This window comes from Solanum tuberosum, unplaced genomic scaffold (assembly GCF_000226075.1).
Source record: "Solanum tuberosum cultivar DM 1-3 516 R44 unplaced genomic scaffold, SolTub_3.0 scf00017, whole genome shotgun sequence".
Lineage (NCBI taxonomy): Eukaryota > Viridiplantae > Streptophyta > Magnoliopsida > Solanales > Solanaceae > Solanum > Solanum tuberosum.
Genome location: NW_006238943.1, coordinates 1,104,745 through 1,127,092, shown reverse-complemented (window position 1 = coordinate 1,127,092; position 22,348 = coordinate 1,104,745). Strand labels below are relative to the sequence as shown.

The following is a 22,348-nucleotide window of genomic DNA, read 5'->3' as shown; positions in this document are numbered from 1 at the left end:
GGACCACATTTTTGGAATCTGCAAAATCGAGCAATATGCCCACTCTTGCCACAAACAAAGCACGGTCCTTTGTCTTGAACTTGTTGATTTTGTGCTTGGTTATTTTCACCATTATTTTTCTTGGGAGGTCTACCATTATTTTTCTTGAATTTTTTCTTCTTAGGCTTCAAAGAAGTATTTTTGTGAGATTCAGGAGTAGCATTATTTGAAGTAATTAAATTTACCTTCGTTGTGATGTTGTTCTCTTCTGTTTGTAAAAGTGCATCTTGGCCTCTTGCCTCTTCTTCCATGCGGATTTTCATTATCAAGGTTTCAAGAGAGGTTTCCTTTTGTTTGTGGAGCATAGTTTTTTGAAATTCCTTCCAAGAAGGTGGAAGTTTATCCACTATGCCACAAACAATAAGGTTATCTCTAATTTTAACCTCCTCGGACCTAAGCTCTCCAACAATCATTATAAAGTCTTGCGCTTGGTCTACCACTGATTTGTTGTCCATCATTTGGAAACGAAAAAATCGACTAGCTGCATATTTTTTCGTTCCAGCCTCTTCGGTATCATACTTACTCTGCAATGCTTTCCAAATTTTCTTTGCACTAGAGTAAGTTCTATCATAATAATCATAAAAATTATCAGATAGACAATTAAGAATATAATACCGACACTTATAGGAATCACCATCGTACTTTTCCACTTTCTCTAGATGAGAAATAGTTTCATCATCATTCATAAAGGTGATGTCTATTTTATTAGGATTCTTCTCAGTTAACACATAAGAAACATTGAGAAGACTCAAGTAGAAAAGTACTTTACCCTTCCATCTCTTAAAATGGTTACCATTGAACCGAAATGGCTTGTTAAGGTCTCCCATCTTGACATCCGCATTTTTTTCAATTGTAGCCATTTTGAATCTCCTTAAAATTGTTAGTGAAAACTTACAAGATAACAAAAATACAAGATTACAATTGAAAAATAAAATGAAGAAAATAAATCTCTTCAGGCTGAGGCGCGGATATCTCGCTCTCTTTAAGGAGATTCAAGCCCACTGCAGCAAATGTTTTCACCGGTCCAGCAGTACTTCTTCTTGACTTGTCCCCTCCAGGATACAACAGCCTTCACAAAGTATAACTCAACAACTCTGGACAAGAGTTGAGTCCAAAGCTCCACAAAAAAGAACACCTCCCTCCAACTAATAAGAACTATCTTTTTGACAAACTTATGCATTCTATATTTTTCTTGTGTGTATTGTATCTCCCAAACCAAATGAAGACCACCACTATTTATACTAGAAGAAGTCTTCCTAGCCATGAATAGGAAGATAATGGTGTAGTAAATAGTGAAGATAGTGATCTTACGAGTTACATATGTTACAAGGTATAATGGAGGAATAAAGAGTGAGATAATGGAGAAATAATATGGAGAACTTATGGCCAAGATGCCACTAAACGATGCTGCAAGAGAAACAGTCAGTAACATCAGCACTTACTCCAAATGGAGTAATGCTCCAAATATATTTCCAATTGTTAAGACAAATGAATTACCACCAACGGATAACTTGACAGCAAAGGCACCATTTGACTCCAAACTTTTAACAAATTAATATATAAAATATTAATATTAAAATGTTGACCAGCATATATGTAACTACTATGTATATGTATCCTTGATTGTGTTTGTATATCTGCATAAAATTTGAATTTGTATACAATTGAATCAAAATAAACATTTGTATATCAAATCTCTCTCTCTCGATTTATACAACACAAATTATACATTGTATTTGTATAAAGCGAGAACGAGAGGAAGGCAAAAGAGAACTGGTAGGGAAATATCTGTATTTGTATAATTATTAGTGTATAGGACAAAAATATATGTATTTGTATTTTTATATACAGTTTTCTCTCGCTTTATACAAACACAAACGCAATTTATACATTGTGTTGTATAAAGTGAGAGAGGGCGAGGGAGAGTGACGAGCGAGATCTGGGAGAGTGACAAGCGAAATTCTCTAGGGAGAGAGGCAAATGACAAGTGTTGGAGCAATCTCTATTTCATTGCTGCAACCTTAGGCATTACTCACTTGTGTTATTTAGGCATTATTACCCTTTATTTGATGGTTACAAAACGTTGGCCATTGGAGGTTACTGTTAGTGGCAGAAGGTGGTCAACCATGACCACTAATTCTTTTTCATTCAATCTTTGTTATCTCATTCTTTATTTCTCCATTATACCTTATAACATATGTAATTTCTAATACCATTTATCTTCATTATTTACTACCCATTATCTTCCTATTCATTGCTAGGAAGACATCCGCAACTATAAATAGTGGTGGTCTTTGTTTGGTTGACACACAAGAAAAATATAGATCATAGTGCATAAAGTTTGTCCAAAAAGAGAGTTTTTATTAGTTGAAGGAAGGTGTTCTTTTTGTGGAGGTTTGAACTCAACTCTTGTCCAAAATTTGTTGAGTTACACTTTGTGATTAGGCTGTTGTATCCTGGAGGGGACAAGTAAAGAGGACTACTGTTGGACCGATGAAAAACATTTGCTTAAGTGGGCTTGAATCTCCTTAAAGAGAGCGACATATCCACGCCTCAATCTGAAGAGATTTATTTCTTCATTTTTATTTTCAATTGTAATCTTGTAATTTTGTAATTTTTCACTAACATATTATAACTAAAATCTGTCCAGTCAATTGGAACAGATGAGAGGACAATTAATTAGTTAACTATAATAATTTTTAAATGTTAATTAGGTAAGTTTTTCTAAGCAATGATGATCAATTGTGTCGTTACCTCTCTACCTCCGTAGCAGAGTAAGGTCTACGTACATTTTATTATTTTCAAATCACATTTTATACGTAGAACTATATAGAATATGTTGTTATTGTAATGAAATGTGTCGTTTATGAAATATATTGAACTCCGTATATAATTTATTCATGAGGAACCATAACTACTTAAATATTATTCGTTTTTTTAGTTTACGAGACACAAAAAAAATTTGAAAGGTCAAATCTTTTAATTTTGATTGTGTATTCAGATATGAAATATTTGATTTTTTTTGCGGTAAAATTTACTTATCTAAAACTAGTTAAAATTTAGATACTTTATCTCAGTTGATAAACACTCTGTACCTCCACTAAAAACATGAATTCAAGTCATTGATGAAACAATAAAATGAGTTCTCTGGAAAAAAAAGATAAATAAAAAACTTAATTTGTTTTAGATGTTCCGAGTCCAAATCGAATGAAATAAAGTTCTGTTTAATATTGGGAGCTAAAAATAATACACGATATGTATTTTACACATAAATTCTTAACACATAGTACTAATTAGCATGCATTCTCACCACATTAAATTACTTAATTATAATAAATTTATGCTATTAAATTAAAATGTGTTTATGCTTATTAGTTTTAAAAGGAGTCTCTTTGTAAATTTTATATAAATGAATACGTTAATGAAAAGACAAAAAAATATTTTTATAACTCCCCATAACCAATACATTACTACACAGTCCTATAATCAATAAAAATTTGTGTTAATAACATTTTATTTTTCAGTATTTATTTTAAATAAATAAAAAATAAAAAATCATGAAATAAATAATTATGATTATTTTAAATAATTACGTCAAATTAAATATGTTTTAAGATTATTTTTTTTGATACATACCTCATGTTTAACCATATTATCATAAGTATTTAAATACTTTATTTTATCAGTTGATCTTTTAACTAATCAAAAAATATAAATCACGAACTAAATATACAAATTACTAAAAAAGATTCATACACATTTAGTTATTTATTAATAGTTGATATTTGTTTATGCTTATTAATTAATATTTGTTTATGTTTATTAGTATTAAAAGAAGTCTCTTTTATAAATTTTATATAAATGAATATGTTAATGAAATATTTACATAAAGATAATTAGGAAACACTTATTATCAAAAGTGTAAAATAATTTATTTGTTTTCTATTTCTATTTATGCATAAAAAATTTTGACAATATAACTTTTTTCCTTCTTCTTTGGATGTGACTTTGTAGTTGTTGAGACAAAGCCACTATAATCAATTTCATACTTAGAATTAACACTATCAGTGAAATTTGATAAATAGATATAGCAACTTTTTAAGCATTAAAATCTCTTATCAATAATTATTGCAAGCCATTAGTTTTTGATGATTATTTTTCCTTTTTTTTATTTATAACTTTCAATGATTTGAAGTTTTATTTGTAGGATGATTGGTGTTTAATTCCCTGGATTTGAATCTTTATTTTTTATTTTTTATTTTGATATATTGTTAAAGGTATTATGTATACATATTTAATGTGAAGCATTTATTTGATAATATTATTTAATAATAAGTTAAACTTTAAAATTGTCAATAAATTAATATTTACAATTGCATTTATCAACTAACTGCGCAACACACGAGCACGTATACTAGTTGTTTAAAATTGAAAAGGAGTTCAATTTTTACAGCAAAGTTGGAAAGCGAAAATAATTTTCACTCTTATATAATATTTTAAAATTGTGTGCGCCTAGCACAAAGCGAACAATACTAGCAAATTAAAAGATTCAACGATTTTCCCTTCTTGGTGCGGATTTTAGAGATCTAAATTGCCATATGCGGTAGACCCCTTCTCCCCCCCCAAAAAAAAAGAATTTGGAAGATAATTTAATATTCATAAAGATATAAAACCTTAACTTAATCAGGAGCGGACACACCCTATATGCGTGTCCTTCGACATTGCTTCGTTGATTTATTTTATATATATATAAATGCTTGGTTACCATTTTACCCCTATTCTAAATTAAAATGTTATAAATTATTTAATTAATTAAACATTAGATGATAAAAACATAATGAATTTGAAGAACTTGAAATTAATAACAAAGCTTTATGTTAAATATAATCTGATCACTTGCATTGAATTGAGTAATAATCGGAAGAATTGTTTCATCTGCCAAATAATTAGTGCATGTTGTAATTATGATCTGTTTTGATCCTTTGAGATTCCATTGTTAATAAGTAATACTTAAGTATAGACTTCTCATTTTTACTACACCTTATAAAAGCTCACAACAATTATAAGTTGCATACAAAATCTAAAGTTTGTGGATTGTGAAAGAAAATAATTGGGGAGAAAAGAAAAAAGAATTCTCAAGGCATGGAGAAAAATACATTTCTTCACTGTTACTATTTAGGAGTCAACTTACAAAGATGGATATTGCCCGTCAGAGATTGATTGCAAATCAACTTCAGAAGAGAAGAAAATGAAAAAAGAGAAAATAAGTAATTTTAAAGGTGTAAAAAGAAATCATATTTGAAAGAGTATGATATAAGATATATTGGCTCTAAATAATGAATTTACTTATTTTCAGATGCCTCACACACTTGATTTCTTTCTCTACCACACTATTTTTATCATTAATAATTTTATTCATTTACAATTTTGAACAACTTATAATGACATTGTGGAATTTAAACCACTATTATGAGCCATTAGAACAATTGATATGATATCCAATTTGCTATTCTTCTTCTCTCACTTTTATATTTAATTCAATGTACTTTCCTTTTCGTTCTATAAACTTTCTTTAAATGTATCTTCTTATATTATTTTCTTTTTTATTGTTAAAATATTGAGAAATGATACAAATGTGGCAAACAATATATTTGGAGATGAAATTACACGAAGAGATATCATTTACAAAGGTGCTATGAGATTAGGAACATGAGGAATTTTATCTTTAGCTATATATTGATATTTTTTTAATTTAAGAAACTGTTATTGAATTATGTATAAGATAAAAGTTTGTTATTTTTAAATAATATGAATTTATAAGAATTAATATGGAATACACGTGCAACGAACGTGTCCAGGTATACATATATACACATAAACATAATAATAATAATTTAAAGTTGCCTTTTTATTCTATTTTATATAAATTTTGTACCTTTTTGTAAGAAAAAAACTCAAAATTTAAATTAAAAATAAAGAAAGAGAACCTATTTTACTTTTTATCAAAAATATTTTTAGAATTTTGAAATAAACAATTCAAATATTCATATTGATAAATAAAGTTTTTACAACCATATCAAGATAATATATTATAAACAAATAGCTAACATCTTATTAATTAAAATTAATTTAAAAGTTTAAGAGGGTGTTTGGATTAACTTTTTAAAAGTATCTTATAAGCTAAAAGCTAAACTCATAAGTTGGGAATACCTACCTTTGGCCTTTAGCTTATTTTTATACTTCTTTTGGGTCTAAAAATAAGTGTTTAAAAATATTTTTTGATCTGTTTCAAACACCACAAAAATTAGAAAAGAAACGTAAAAACCAAAAGCACTTGCAATAACCCATAACCAATTCGAGATATACTTGAACTCCTGATAAACTAATTATTGCCCATTTTGCTGGAGACTCTTGGTGAAAGAGAAAGTTTTACCAAAAACTCTAAATCGTCTCTTGATGAAGAATTGAAAAAGAATTCATCAAAGTAGAATCTTTGACCTGTCTTCACTATCTGCTTTTGTATCACTGCAAAAAAATTGACAACAAAAAGGCACACATCTTCAGTATAAAATTCGTGTGATGATATTATAAAGTATAAAATATCAGTACACTCTTTGTTATGCAATTCAAAGACATGATTTTTCTGTATCCTGTTTAGTCAACCCGATAACAAAAACATTTAGTTTTCATGTTCCTTGTTCGTTCTACCCGTAAGATATAATATTTGTTGCATAAGTAAATCAGATTTAACATATTTCTATGTTGTTGGAAGTTTTATCTACAAGTGTATAATAATATTTCTAAATCAAAAATATAAATAGATGTTGAATCACTCATTGTGTTATAAACCAACTAAAGAATGCAATAGGAGATGATCTACTTTTTTCACCAAACATCCAACAAAACACAAACATAGAAACAACGTAAATTTCTCTCTAATAAAATGTCTTTCAAAACTTACGAGTTACATATTGCCATTGGGTCCCAGACTTCTTATTCTTATTTGATTCATGGCTTTCAAACCTATGAGGTTTAATAAGTTGTAAACACTCTTTTATCAAGAAAATTTGTAGTATCAGTGATTCTTACCAACTCAAAACTTAGTTGATGATGACTTGAACTTCTTATTTTTAGTAGCATGGATAACAAGTAATATTAGATCAATTCTAAAAAATATATTCATTTAATACGTAGTTTTACAAAATAAACCATGACGTGCACCATACTTATCTACTATGGTCTTGTTTGTGTCATATTAGCCTTGCTGCCTTGCTATGTGTGATACTATGTAATCTCTCTCTTTTCCTTTGTTTTTGGTTGCTTTGATTTTTTTACCTTATTTGAAGTTTATTTTCATAAAAGAAAAGTCAAAGTATTAACATAAATGCTTGAATTTTTTCTGAAAAAAAAATATAATTATTTTCCATATTTGGTTTATTCTAAACGTCCTATAAATAGAAAACCCAACTTCTCACACTATGAACATAATAACATCCACAATATAATCGTTCAGATAGTCTTTACTCTCTACAGTTTTGTTGGAACTCATGATCACCGACTGGCAGTACCAAGAATGAAGAAGATGAGCTTTATTCGGACACGGGTTGAGAGCCTTATTCTAGAATGCACGTCTCTTGGGGCTGATATTTTATCTTTGGGTTTCATCCCATCTGAAGCACACAAATGCCATTTCAGCAGCCCATTTCAATATACAACGTTGCTTATATTAATTCACATTGTATAAGAAGAGATTTTTTAGATTATTTTAGAATATGATGAGCTGTAAAGTATATAGTCAGAGTTGGTTACCTACTTCCTTTTAAATTGACTTTCTAGTCCTTAGTTTACATGGATAAGTAAGCAACTCTTTGTACAATTTTGGTTCAGTGAAAATAGAGAAAAATTTCCCAAATAATTCTTCAAGATTTCTTTGAAATCTTTCAAGTTTTAATGTCTTTTTATTAGTTTTTAAATATGTAGGTCATTTGGTCAAATCATATAATAATATTTTGATTTTTAGTACAAGTTTTTGTTATCTGATTTATTAACATATAATATGCAATTGTAAGCTAGCGCATGACGCCCTAATCTCTTTCGAACTCAACACAAATGCTTTGTTTATTCACATAAACTTGAATGGAAAATTTACAGGGACGGTTCGTGTCGAAGGTGGTCCAATATAATCAAAGATAATAGATGAGTGGAGACTCGTGTCCATATATGAGCCAGATTAGTTAATTGTGTGTCAGTCTCAATCCGCAAAGAGCAGTAATTTATATCCATTGCGAGCAGTGGAGATTAGTGATGTATCAGACCATATGGTATTAAGATGAAAGCAACTTTCCCTTCTCAATTCGAGCAGAGAGACCTACGAAACTTTTCGCTTCCCAAATAACCCGCTACTAATTTATTTGAGTGACGATTTGTTGCCTTTTCTTGAGAGCTTGAGGGGAAAGGCTCCCGGGATTATAATTCACTAGTATAGTTTTCCAGAAATTCCGATTTCTCAATACAGAAAGTTCAATAATTGTGTCATCTCTTGCTTTCCGTCTTGGTATCTAGAGTAAAAAGAACAACATTGTAGCAGCCTAGGCATATACCACATCAACAAAACGCAAGAACGATATTGATTGTTGGAATAAAAAGAAGTGACATTAGACCCAAATGAGGCATTTTAAAGTCGAAGGAGCATAGGACCCAAAGTAAACAATACAAGCTATTACATACATAGTTCAATAGCTTTCACTTCTTGACTTGAACAGAGAGACCTTCGAAACTTTTCACTTCCCAAATGAGCACCGAGCCTTGTCAAAATCCTAACAATGAAAAAGTAATATCTTTCCTTATAATCTATGACCATAATGTCAATATCTCTCTTGTGTGTTACTTAAAAACTTTTTATCATGTACCTTTGGGTTCCATCAGAGCTGTACGTCCCATTTGCAGCAAGTCTGATGATAAGCACAACATAATTTATATTTTGAAAAGAATATTAAACATCATTAATATCAAAGATATACATCATTCTAATGATCACACAGATTTATGTTTAAACAGTTTAAAGCATAAACTTAATATTTACAGTCAGCGACAAAACTGCGAAACTATGTTTATTCACTTACACTTTGCTGTCAGACCACATTGTAGCAACGGTCTATTCAATAGAGAATTGCAGCAGAACTTTCCTGGTACAAACTGAGCTAGAGCGGTAATAGCTTACATATACTGTTACCAAAATCCTGACAAAGAAAAAAACTGCTAAGTTGATATCCAATAATCATTAATAAAAACTTGAATAGTGCTGATGTTTATAGGTATTAAATTTATTGGGAGGCAAACTTTTATATATTTTTGATAGATAGGAAACAAACCTTGTGTATTGTACACCTTTGAATTCTATTAAAGCTTTGAATTCAATAGTGAACATGTGCATAACTCTAAACTCACTGAAACGGAAAGAACAAGATTTTGTGGAGCAGATTATTTTAATTCCTATGTATATTAGATTTCATTTTACAGTGTTCCCACACGAATATAAAGATTTTTTCACCTTTGTTTTTTTATTGGTTATCTAAAATTAAATTTATCTCGAACTGAAGATGATTTCTCGACTTCATAGTGGCAATAAATACTCCATACTGCTCAAGAAGATCTTAACAAAGGAAAAGCAAAGGGAAGTAAACAAAAATAGAAAGCTTCTGAGGACAAAGAAAAACTTACATTTGTGAGAGCATCATTCGCTTTAATCATTAAATGTATTCTCCATCGACTTCTATGGTGGAGATATTTCAGTCTACAAGATGTGAGAGAGAACATATGTTAATAGACAAGAAAAGTGTGTCGTAATAGCCAACTAAGATGAAGACTGATATTTGTCACAAGATCATAAATGAATTGCTATAAACATCCTGCTGATACATATTAAACAATCAACTTTCTGGAGCAAATTATCTCAATTCCTACCTATACTAGACTAGTTCTGAAAACGTGCGCTGCACGTTTGTCTTCTATTATGATCTAAAATTTATATAAGTCTAATATCATGTCGATATAAATATTTATCACATTATATTTTTATAAATATGATAAATCTTGTATTGATTAATATGTTTCTATATAAAGCTTACTTTTGCATCCAAAAATAAATGAAAAGAAGGATTTCAAATATAATCTTCTAGACTAAAATATCTAAATATATGTTTCTCTATACAAATACAAGGGTGACAACTAACTCTTTTCATTTAACTTTTAGTTATTTGTTTTGGAAAATAAGATATGTTGAATTATGTAACACTAATTAAAATAATATAGCATCTGATGGTATATGACATATCAAGGAACTCTTGCTCTAAATTTAAGAAGTGTACCTAAACATTACTAACATGGATTCAATAAAACATTAGGTAATCAACATACTTAGATATGACCATTATTATCTATAATAATTTTCTTCCAAAGATTGTAGCTAGCTACGTATGATATGAAACACGAAAAACTAAGCTCTAATAAAATAAGAGGAATAAATTTAATGAAAGAATGATAAATGTAGCACCTTTTCGATGATCAACTTACATAACATAATTAAGTGAAATGACAAAGAAAGGAAGAAGAGAGTTTCCATCTCACTTACCCAAAGTATGTAAATCAGTAAAAACTTGCTGAATTCCTTCAATAATTGCCTAAAAATTAAATATTAAAAAAATCAGTTTTCAAAACATGAAAATGTAGTAGTTACTTATTATGCTTGTTAGAAGGCCATCTTTATAAAAAGATGAATTTCAACCTCCGCAAAGATTTTAAACATCCGTTCCCATCACATTGCAAGCTCTGTATGAAGTTTTAGAATGTATATGTACATTTTTCTCCTGTAAAAAATAAAAGAATATAATGAAAGTGATTTGTGATAACTAATGTATTTAGAGTGAAATGAAAAGTTTGTTTAACAATCATGCATTTTTGCTATATAACCATTGAGTGACCTCTTTGCTATACAAATATAATATTGACTCGGATAGAAATTACCCCAACTCTTCATTCTCCTTTTTCATCATTATTATTGTTGGAGCAATAAGTGAACATTTCTCATAATTAATTCTGTGCAACTCTTCATTCACCTTCTTTAATATTATTATTATAGCAATAAGTGAATGTTCATAGGTAATGGGAGAGTAATCTAGATTAGGAAGAAAATCAAAAGCCAAAAATGGATAAAATTAACAAGCAGGTATATACTGATTAGCATTAGTATAATAATATAATAGTATGATATAATTATTATTTAATATTTAATTTATTAATAGCTTATAACATTTTAATTTAATGTAGGGGTAAAACGATTAATCTAACTTTTTCCTAATATTCTTTTAATTTATAGTAGGGGTAAAATCGTAAATCAACTTTTAACTTTTTTGTTCCCACTTATAGCAATATATGATTTTCTTTTACAATGTCTCAATGCAAATATAAAGAGTTTATCCTGATCTATAGCTATTTCCTCGACTTCACGGAAGCAATAGATGCTACACACTGGTCAAAAAGATGTAACAAAGAAAAAGAATTTAACCAAAAATGGAAAGATACTAAGGAAATAGAATAACTTACATCTATCTATCGGAGCACCACTTGTGATAATCATTACAGGTTCTCCCAATCAACATTTATGGTGGAAGTATGAGCAATTTTCGGTGTGGATTGAGCAAAAGACATTCCACACTGCTCAACAGGATATAAAAAAAGAAAAGGAAAAAAATTAGCAAAAAAGAAAAGTGAAGAAAACAAAAATAACAAGTTTCTGAGGGAAAAGAATAACTTACATCAGTGGGAGCACCATTTGTTTTAATCATCACATGCATTCCCTATTGATAAATATGGTGGGAATTTGAGCAATATTTGGCCAGTATTTCCCCTTGTCAAATTCTAGTAGTGGTTTGAGCAATGGGCAGTTGTGAATATATAGATCAGAGAGGGAAGAGAGCATCCCTTTTACTGGAAGGGATTGGAGATTAGGGCAATTATCTATGGTCAGCTGAGAGAGGGAGGAGGGCAGTGCTAATTCGGAGAGTGATTGAAGTTTAGGGCATCTCCGGATGGTCAGCTTAGAGAGGGAGGAGGGCAGTGTTGATTCGGAGAGTGATTGGAGATTAGGGCAATCATCTATGGTCAGCTGAGAGAGGGAGGAGGGCAGTGTTGATTCGGAGAGTGATTGGAGATTAGGGCAATTAAAGATGTGTAGACTTAGAAGTGAAGTGAGGTGGCAAAGATGTAGTGAATGGAGCTCATCATGGTGATATAAATGTAGCTCAGAAAGAGAGGAGGGAAGCCGACCTTCTTCCAGCAGTGACTGAATTTGAGGTAAATCAGCAATAGATAGATATTGAAGAGAGGTGAGGCTTTTGAGAACTTGGCTGCTTAATGTTTTCAGATTCTTCATGGTAAGTCTTTTAATAGAGGAAGGCAACTCCCAATGTTGGATCTCTTCGTCACTTCCATCATGGTAGATGCTTAACTCTGTGAGACATGGGAATCTCTGTAAACACCACTCCTTTCTGCCGTTCACGAGTTTCTTGCAATCACTGATCTTAAGGACTTGTAAATTGAAGAGCTCTATTTCTGGCAGACACTTGAGCTTCTCACAATCCCAAATTTCCAAAGACGTCATCGCAGACTCAACTGCCACCGAAAGTATTTCAAGATTCTTACAACTAAAAATACAGAGACTTTCAGTGGCAGTAGGAATCAAAAACCTAGTAACGTTCTGGCAACTCGAAATAGACAATTTGCGTGCTCTTGGGAGAAACTCATCTATACAATCACAATGTCGGAGTTTCAATTCCTCGAGAAACATATTACAATAACCAACTGGCTCCTCCAATTTCAATTTCTCACACCTATATATGTCTATTATCTTCAAGGAACTGGGCAGTATGCTAAAAGGTAAGGAAGTAAGAGAGTTACAATCACTAATATCTAATTCAACAATCTGCTTCATTCCCTCAAATTGGGATCTAAACAGTTGAGCTTCCTCAAAAAGAGGTGTCTCTGAAATTTTTAATTTTGTCAGAGAACAAAGATTTTCAGGCAACTTCCCCATCAACTTTGGACATTTTTTAATTGAAAGGTACTCAAGTAAAGGGAACTCGCCACTTCCTAGTACGTGCCATTGCTTCCACTCTGGCATATCTGCAAATTCAAGCTTCTCAAGAGAGTTAAAAGGCTTTTTGGAGGATGAATTACCATAGAATTCTTCCATCACCTCTGTTATTCCATGCATCCCTCTAATGTAAAGGAATCTCAAAGAAGGAAGCTGTCCTAGTGCTGGCAAAGAATCACAGTCCTTGCAGTTGCTAAGAGACAATTCTACAAGCTTAAGAAACAAAGGATCAGCTAGCCAATTTGAAATTTTTGTCCCTCTATATCCGGTGATTTGGAGTTGTTTAATATTTGTGTGTGGGTGTAGCTCATCAAGTATCTCTCTTTCAGTTTGAGAATCGGCGGCGGCAGTACTACTTTCACTCCACTTCAATAATAACTTGTCAACATGATTCTTCTCCCTTATCTTTGCCTTGAGAGCTTCCCTTTTATCAACCACATTTTGCAACTCTAAAACTGATAGAGATCCATACAAGTTATGTACTTCACCCAAATCTTCCATTCTCAAATCACCGCTACCACCTATAAGAAACTTGGCTCCCACTAGCATTTGGAGACTTTTCAACTTGCTCAGATGTAGCGGCATCTTGAAGCGAAGAGTGTTGGTTATGTCGAGGTGACGCAAGTTGATCAACTTCTCCATCTGCAGCGGTAGCTCCCCAAGATTTTGACAAGATGACAGGAGAAGTGTTTCCAAGTTATACAATGCACAAATAGAATCTGGCAACTGTCTAATATCTGTCCGAGAAAGGTCCAAAAATCTGAGGAGATTTAATTTGATAAACAAGTCATTTGGCAACTCATCAATATAGTAACGAGACAATGATAATGCCCTTAAGGATGTCAGTCTTGGAAGTATGTTATGCAACACCCTCTTGCTTAGCTGATTAAAGTAACTGTCATTGGTTGGAAGCAATGTCCGCAGCTGCTCTAATTTGGAGAGTGGTTTCAATTTCTCAAAGTCACCAACTTTGGCAGTGGAATAGGACATGTGCCGACTTTGTTCCAACATATAATCAGATCCTTTGCTCTCTTCCAACCTAATACAAAGTTTTGAAGATGCAGTTTGGGCCAAATCATTGATAAGGTCATGCATTATGAATCTCTCCGATAGCCAATCAGACTCTGGGACCCGTTCGAACAATGATCTTGATCTCAACTCGTCAAAGTATTCGTTACCTAAACAAAACTGCTTTACAAGACCATTAGCAATCCACAGGTAAATAACTTGGTTTTTGCGGAATTGATAATCTTTGGGATATATTGAACAAAAAGCAAAACATCGCTTCAAATCTGGAAGAAGATCATTGTAGCTCAACCTCAATGCTGGCAGTATACCATTCAAACGAATTGGCTGCTTCCATATTTCACTTTTTAAAATGTTTCTCCACTTGTCCACCTCTGATTTGCCGCGCAAAACACCAGCAAGTGCCTTTAGAGCTAAAGGCAACCCTTTGCAGTTCACTGCAATTTTTTTCCCAACCTCTTCAAGTTCTGGATGTTCCCTATTTTCTAGTGAATGTCGTTTGAATAAAGCCCAAGGGTCTTCACTAGACAGAGTCCCCACGGTGATTGCGCAACAATCAGCACACATCGTCTGAGCAACACTCTCCTTACGTGTAATTACAATGATCTTACTTCCCATATCTCCTTGTACAAAAACATTTCTCAGGTTATCCCACTCACTATAGTCATCATTCCACACATCATCAAGGACAACAAGAAACTTCTTTCCCTTCAGGCTTTCCTTCAATTTGACCTGTAGCTGATTAAGATTGCCATCATCCTTTGAGTCAAATGAGCCAATTTCTTGAAGTAACCCTTTCGTTATTCTCAAAGCATCATATGGCTCAGAAACACAATACCAAGCTTTCAAACCAAAATGGTTCTTCACCTTCTCATCATTGTAAACCGCTTTAGCTAGTGTTGTCTTACCCGCACCGCCCATTCCAACAATAGGAACTACAGTCAGGTTTCCTCCACTTGCATCTTCAGACAATAAAAGGTCAATCAAATCCTTTATTTCCTTGTGCCTACCAAAGCCAAAGATATCAGAATCATCAACCAAAGAAGTTGAAGGTGTTCTAGTTTCTTGTTTAGTCGAACCAAAATGCTCCTTTAACCCAAGGTCACCAATTTGCTCTTGCAAATCCTTCAATGTTTCAATAGTATCTTCCAACTTCTCCTTAATTTTAAGAAAGAAATCATCACTCAAGCACAGGTTGAGGTCACTTACTTGCTGGTAATTGCTTGTTTCTGCAAGATTTTGATGCGGACCTTCCACCTTGATCCTCAAAGCTTCATAATTGACCTCTTCCATTAAGTTTTCAGCAGAGTCGACAGCATGTCGAAACTCATTAAGCCACTGGCTCACAAATTGATTTGATGTCTGCTTATTCTCTGCATCACTTAGCACAGCTTGAAGACCAATCAAAGTCATCCTCAGCTTCTTTAAGAGCCGAACATCACGCTTGTCCATCTTAAACATGTTGAGCAGATCACCCTCAGGAGCAAGCCTATCAAAGAGAACATTCAAAGCTGAAGAGAGAAATGCTCCACCAACTACCTCCATTTCTGAAATCTGCAAAGCAAAACAAGGAGAACACAAAATGATTTTTTAAGAATTTTGAGAAGATAAATTTTTCAATCTTCAATTACTAACAACTTTACTTTACCTGTTGAATGCTAAGAGTAATTCCCAAACAAGAATGATCACTGATATCTCTCAATCTTTCTCTTTTGCTAGTAAATTTGCAAACAAGAATTTGCAATTAGTACAACTATGTTTGCTAGTGCCTATTCATTACCTTCTCAATTGAATAATTGAAGGTACTTGGGGTCGTATACAGAGGCGGACCCACGCGTTTATGTGAGGATGCATGCACATGCATCCGTCAACTTGATTTACTATGTAAATTTTAACAAATTTATTTTGTTCAATATTTACTTAATAATCCTACTAAATTAAAAAAATAGCTAGACAATAGTAATTTCGAGCAACACGTCTTTCATATATCATATTTGTGTTTATTGTTTTAGCAATTAAGGATAAAATAAAACCTAATTATGGTAGAGATTTTGTTAAGATAAAGTAATTCCCATTTAAGACACTTACTAGTCATTTGGTACAATGTCAGAGAGAAAAAGAAGACAGAGACTTTTTACTCAATAAGAAGACAAAGACTTCAGCTGATTTATTATTTTCTCAATTCAATAATTAAACCAAGAGACTAAAGGTGGGTGTAAAAGGGCCCTTCAAAAATAAAAGAGTTCAAAATGATAAATTTCTGCACAGCTCATTTTATTTACAGTGCTAAAAGAGACTACCATATCATGAATATGTTGAAGTAACGGTGAATTTTGTCTTCGAATAATTTATAGGTCATAAATTCAAACCGTGAAAAATAGATATAAATATTTTTATTAAGTGCTTGAGGTGCATCTTTTTCTCAAATCACACTAACGTGGAATATTTTGTGCATACAGAGCTACCCTTGCTTTATCAATTGTGTATTGAAGCTCAATGTTAATGACAGAGTTCTTTGAAGAAGCACATTAACATTTCTAATACGTGTTTTTGGAGATAATAATAGGCACGTATAATTATTATAATTTATAGTAATAGTGTGTTAGTAGAAGCTACAAATGTTCATTATTTTAACTCAATAGAATTATTAATATTAAGTAAAGATTCAACAAAATAAATATGTTAGAATTTATATACTTCCTCAGACTCGATTTAAGTGTCTTATTTTTCTTTTTTGATATGTCTTAAAAAAGAATATTTCTTTCTATATTTAATAAGTTTTTCAATTCCTACATTCTACCTTATAAGTTTAAAACTATAAAATTTGAAAAACTACACATCTTTAATTTAATTATAAATTTCAAAATTTTCTTTTTATTTTTTAAACTTTGTGCTCAAACAAACTATAATACTTAAATTGAGCGGAGTTAGTACATCCGTTCTGCAACCATGTGCTCTATTCTATAGATTGATTGTTAGGTTAATGTAATGTAGTGGAAAAGGACTAAAGCGTAGGACCAAGACAACACAAGTTGTGTCAAAAGTAAATGATAAAACTTAATTGTCATCAATCAATTTATTTCAGAAACCTACCCCTCTTAACAACACAATCAATATGTATAATTGGTACAATCTACAACTGCCATTCATAGTGGGGGGGGGGGGTGACTATGATTTTTTCTCATTCCAAAAATAAGACTTTTCAAACAACAAGAAAATGATAAATTGAATCAATTCATTACTTTCAACAATTCAATAATTGAAGCAAGAGAAAAATGATAATTTATTAGGGATGTAGAAAGGGGGATCTAGGTGGGGAACTCAAAAATAAAAGAGCTTAAAATGATAGATTTCTACGTAGCTCATTATAGTGTTAAAAAGGACATATCATATCATAAATATGTTCACTTAACATTTTTGAAAAGTTATTTTCTTTTTTAAAAAGAAAAGAAAAAAAAAACTATCATTCTTGAAAATTTGATTATTAGGAATTTTGAATTTAACAGAATTGGATCCCTTATTTAAATGATACTTTACATTCTTGTAAATAATCGCACTTTCTTCCTTACATTTTCTACTTACTAAATTTCTACACAACTCACTTTACTTAAAGTGCTAAAAGGGACTGTCATATCATGAATATGTTGGCATGTAACTTATAGGTAATAGATTCAAGTCGTGAAAAAATGATACTAATTTTTTTATTAAGTATTTTGAGGTGCACCCTTTTTCTCGAACCATACTAACGTGAAATATTTTGTGCACCAAGCTGTCTTTGCCGTGTATTGAAGCTCAATGTTTAGTGACAGAGTTCCCTTGAAGAAGCACATTAACATTTATAATACCTGTTTTTTGGAGATAATAATAGGTGCATATAATTGCTATAGTAAATAAAGTGTTAGCAGAAGTCTACAAACGTTGAATATTTTAACTCAGTAGGATTATTAAGTAAAGATTCAACAAAATAAATTGTTCAAACTTCAAACTTATATTTCTTCGATTTTGATTTAAGTGATTTACTTTTCTTTTTTAATACGTCTCAAAAAGAGTATTTCTTTTTATATTTAATAAGTTTTCCAATTCCTACATTCTAGTAAATGACCACAAAATTTGAAAAACTACACAATTTTAATTTAATCATAAATTTCAGAAGTCTCTTTTATTTTTAAACTTTGTGCTCAAATAAACAGAAAACTTAAATTGAAGGGAGTTAATATATATGTTCTGCAACCATGTGCTCTATTCTATATTTGTTGTTGGGTTATTATAATGTAGTGGAAAAGGACTAAAGCATGGGACCAAGACATAACAAGTTGTGCCAAAAGAAATTGATTAAGTTCAACTGTTATCAATCCAACTTACCTGAGAAACTTACTCCTCTTAATTATACAACCAAAACTAATAAAAATTAATGGGAGGTAGGGGTGATAATGGAGCGGCGTGGGTTCGAATAATTTTTTTTAGAAAATATATGGAAATTGGTTACGGGTTATAGAATTAATAAGTTTAAATTAAACTATTTTATTATAATTAAAAGCATTTTTTTTCTCCTCTCTTTGTACTCGATAGCAAATCTTTTTAAAAAATATATATATATATTATTTGGATTAACTAAAAAAAAAATGGAATCACGTGTCTTTTCATTTTTTTAATTTAACTTGAAAGAATCCGAGGAAAAAAAATAGAGACTGAAAAACATGACAAATGATAATAATATAGACAGGTTCATGCAAGGTGTGAAAACAACAAATTGTGTTATTTGAAGCGAGGTGGGTTGAAATCCTTGCGGGTTTACAGGATCATGGTGGTTGGGAAGGAGAGGATTTAATGTTTTTTGGTACGAGATGTTAGAGAAAATACTTTACATATAATATATAATACATAAATTTTATCATGGCAAATTTATATATTATTAATATCTGCATAATTCTAACCAACTACTAAACGACACTTAATGTGTAATTTGCAAACAAGAACGATGAGTGATTTCTGTCTCTTTTGCTAGTGGTACAATCTACAGCAAAACTGTCATTTTTTCTCTTTTTTAAAAGTAAGATTTTTCATTCAAACAAAAAAACAATGATAAATTGAAGCAATTCATTACTTTCTCTATTGGATAATTGAACCAAGAGAGGAAGGATACTTATTATGGGTGGGGACTCGAAAATAAAAGAGCTTGAAATGATAAATTTCTACACAACTTATTAGGACGTTAAAAGAGACCTATCATATCACGAATATGTTTACTCTATATTTTTTAAAATATTCTTTTTATTTGTTAAAAGAGAAACCGTTCTTGTAGATGAATTTATCAGTATTTTATAGTTTTAAATAAGACATTTTTTCTTTCTTATTCTTACTAGAGATAAGGATAAGACATCTAGTGGTGGAGATTTTTCTAACTATAGGCTATGTTTGATCATTCGTTACTATGTTTGTATAGTTGGCAATCATAGGAAAAAGGGAAGAGAGATAAATATATCTCTCAACTTTGTGATTTAGAATAAATATACCTTTTATTAAAAAATGATACATACATACACACACACATATATATACTAGATATGGGACCCCGTGCCAGCACGGGGCCCAATATATGTTATTGTTTCTGTTTTAATTTATGTGGTGCATATGAAATTTGAAGTTAATCAATTTTTTAGTATGTTTTTACATATTTTAAGTTGCTAATTATTTTTACTTAGAGTATGATTTACGTAAATATATTATAAATCACAATAATTAACAAGTTAATATAAAAAAAAAAACTTATAAAAAATTCATTGACTTTTGAAATTTCATTTGTATCACATAAATCAGGACCGAGTAATATATATGAAAATTACATAAAACGTACTATAACTCACAATAATTAGCAACTTAAAATATCTATATATCTATATTTCTCCAAAATTATGCGGCATAGATGAAATTTCGAAAGTTAACAAAAACTGTTTATATGTTTTGAAATATTTTAAGCTATTAATTATTATGATTTATAATACTTTTTACATAAAAAAATTATTTATATAAAGTATAAAAGAGAAAATTTAGAAAAAGGAAACATAAATGTCAGCAGGAGTCCAATCTATGTTAATTTCTATGTTTTAATTATTGTAATACCGATTGAATCTGGAGAGCCAACTAAAAAATTTTAAAGGTTTTTTTTTATAAATTTTAAGTTGTTAATTATTATAATTTATAATATTTTTATTAATTTTAAACCAATATATGTTTTTCTCTGTCTCAATTACATGAGACATATGGAATTCGGAGAGTCAACTAAAATTTTAAAATATGTTGAGTTGTTAATTATTATACCTTATAGTACTATTACGTGATTTTCAAATAAAATATGTAATTTTTTTATTTCAATTTATATGTCATTGATATAATTACATATATTAAGTAATGAAGAATTAATGTGTAAATTATGTGACACCTATGAATTTTGGAGTGTAAATCAAATTAGTTATATGAATTTGTTTTAAAAAGCGGTTAATTATTATAATTTATAATACTTTTTATATATTTTTTAAATGATATATATATATCTTTATGATATTGATATTAGTATTATAATAAATTAAATTTTATTATTTTAAATTTATGATCTCAATTGTCAGCCTATGCCACATTATAAAATGTTCCAAAGTAGATATCAGATTTACAAAAATGTCGATGTCAGCTACAGTAATAAAATAACCTCTAAGGGCCTGAACCTATATATGTTTATATAAAGCTGAATATTGACAATTTGATGTGGCATCTCTCTATGACCAGTATTTGTATTCATCTTTTTTTTCCTTTTTTTGACATTTTATCTTGTTTTGTATTTTTTATTTGTATTTAAAAAAAAAGTATTTATGTCATACCCGATTAATTATGCCCTTTATAACATCCATTACACTAATATAGATTTAAGTAAATGAAAATGGAAGATGAAAAGATAAAAACTATTCATTTTTTATAACTGTTTATAATTATTTAGCCTATAAAAAAAAACAGTTGACCATTTGTAACAAATAAGAACAAATTTCTTCACTTTGGCTCTTCTTCTTCTGACGATAATGATCAATATATGGTATCAACTTTTGTCGCTAAGATGTCCATCAAATTTCTAGGTCATGTGACTTTTTTAACAAAAGAGAAAGAGAGAATATCTCATTATTCTTGTGAAGACATTGATGTAAAGAAAGAGATTATGTAACAAAAAATTATTTTCAAAATAAAAGACTTTTTGAAAAAATGTTTATTCCTCCTACAAGGAGAGAAAATTCATTGTGGTTGAGAAATTTATAAGAAGCCTGATTAGTGTTTCAAAGGGTAAGAAAAATTATTTGGAGAAAAAATCATTCTATTTATGGAATTCGTATCAAATTAGGAGGAGAACAAGCAAAAATTTATTTTGTGATTTGAAAAGAGAGAAAATTAGATATTATTTATTTCAATGTCATTATTCTTCTAATTTCTTTCTTCTTTAATTTTGTCTTGATTTTTTGTATGTTTAATTAAAGGTTTTTTTTCTTATTTATCTTTAATTAAAGTTTATATATATTTTCTTAAAAAAGAATTTAAAAAGATGATCATATTTAGTTCCTTTCCTCATCAATGCTATTAATCTCATAATTAGTGTTATTTATATTATTTTCTTAATTACTTTTTTTTCTTTCATTTAATTATTTATTTGAAGAAATTAGTTATTATAACTTTATAAGAATTACACATGTATTTTTACATAATTGATTTGTTATTTTAAAATTTTTTGGATCATTCTTCATCTTAAAGTTCCTATCTATATGTAATAATAAAGCTAAAATAGAAAATGTGGGGTGACACCTTCTTAGCAATAGATACTTATTTATTCTGATCAATGTTTCTGACATTTTTTGTTATTTTTTCCTTAAAATAATTGTTGCCTCGATTTTTAGTTTTAGTTTTATTTTTTTAGCATTTTCTAATTTTAAAAGACTGAAAAATTTATATTGAAAATTTACAAAATATAAAAAATGATTTATTTAACTCCTATCATCATCAATATTATTATTAATTTGTTTTACTTCTTTTCTTAATCTTCATTTCATCATTAAATGTAATTTATATCATTTTCTTAGATATATATATATATATATATAT

At 30.1% G+C, this 22,348-nt stretch overlaps 1 protein-coding gene across 6 annotated transcripts in view; it reads right to left on the bottom strand.

The window, feature by feature from the left end:
- Positions 1-16,104, bottom strand: part of LOC102599979 (putative disease resistance protein At3g14460) — a 24,258-nt gene extending 8,154 nt beyond the window's left edge. Inside the window, exons 1-10 of one of the 6 annotated variants that reach the window (XR_366729.2) lie at positions 15,864-16,104; positions 13,061-15,769; positions 11,853-13,030; positions 11,641-11,751; positions 10,823-10,904; positions 10,670-10,718; positions 9,760-9,832; positions 9,162-9,278; positions 8,949-8,990; positions 8,644-8,855 (exon numbers count right to left, since the gene is read on the bottom strand). Coding sequence is in view for 1 of the 6 variants with exons in the window: in XM_006340167.2 (XP_006340229.1) it covers positions 11,882-15,760 (3,879 nt within the window). In the remaining 5 variants the exon portion in view is untranslated. The other 5 variants (XR_366725.2, XR_366727.2, XR_366726.2 and 2 more) reach the window with 5 other exon arrangements.
- Between the last annotated feature and the right edge of the window lie 6,244 nt (positions 16,105-22,348).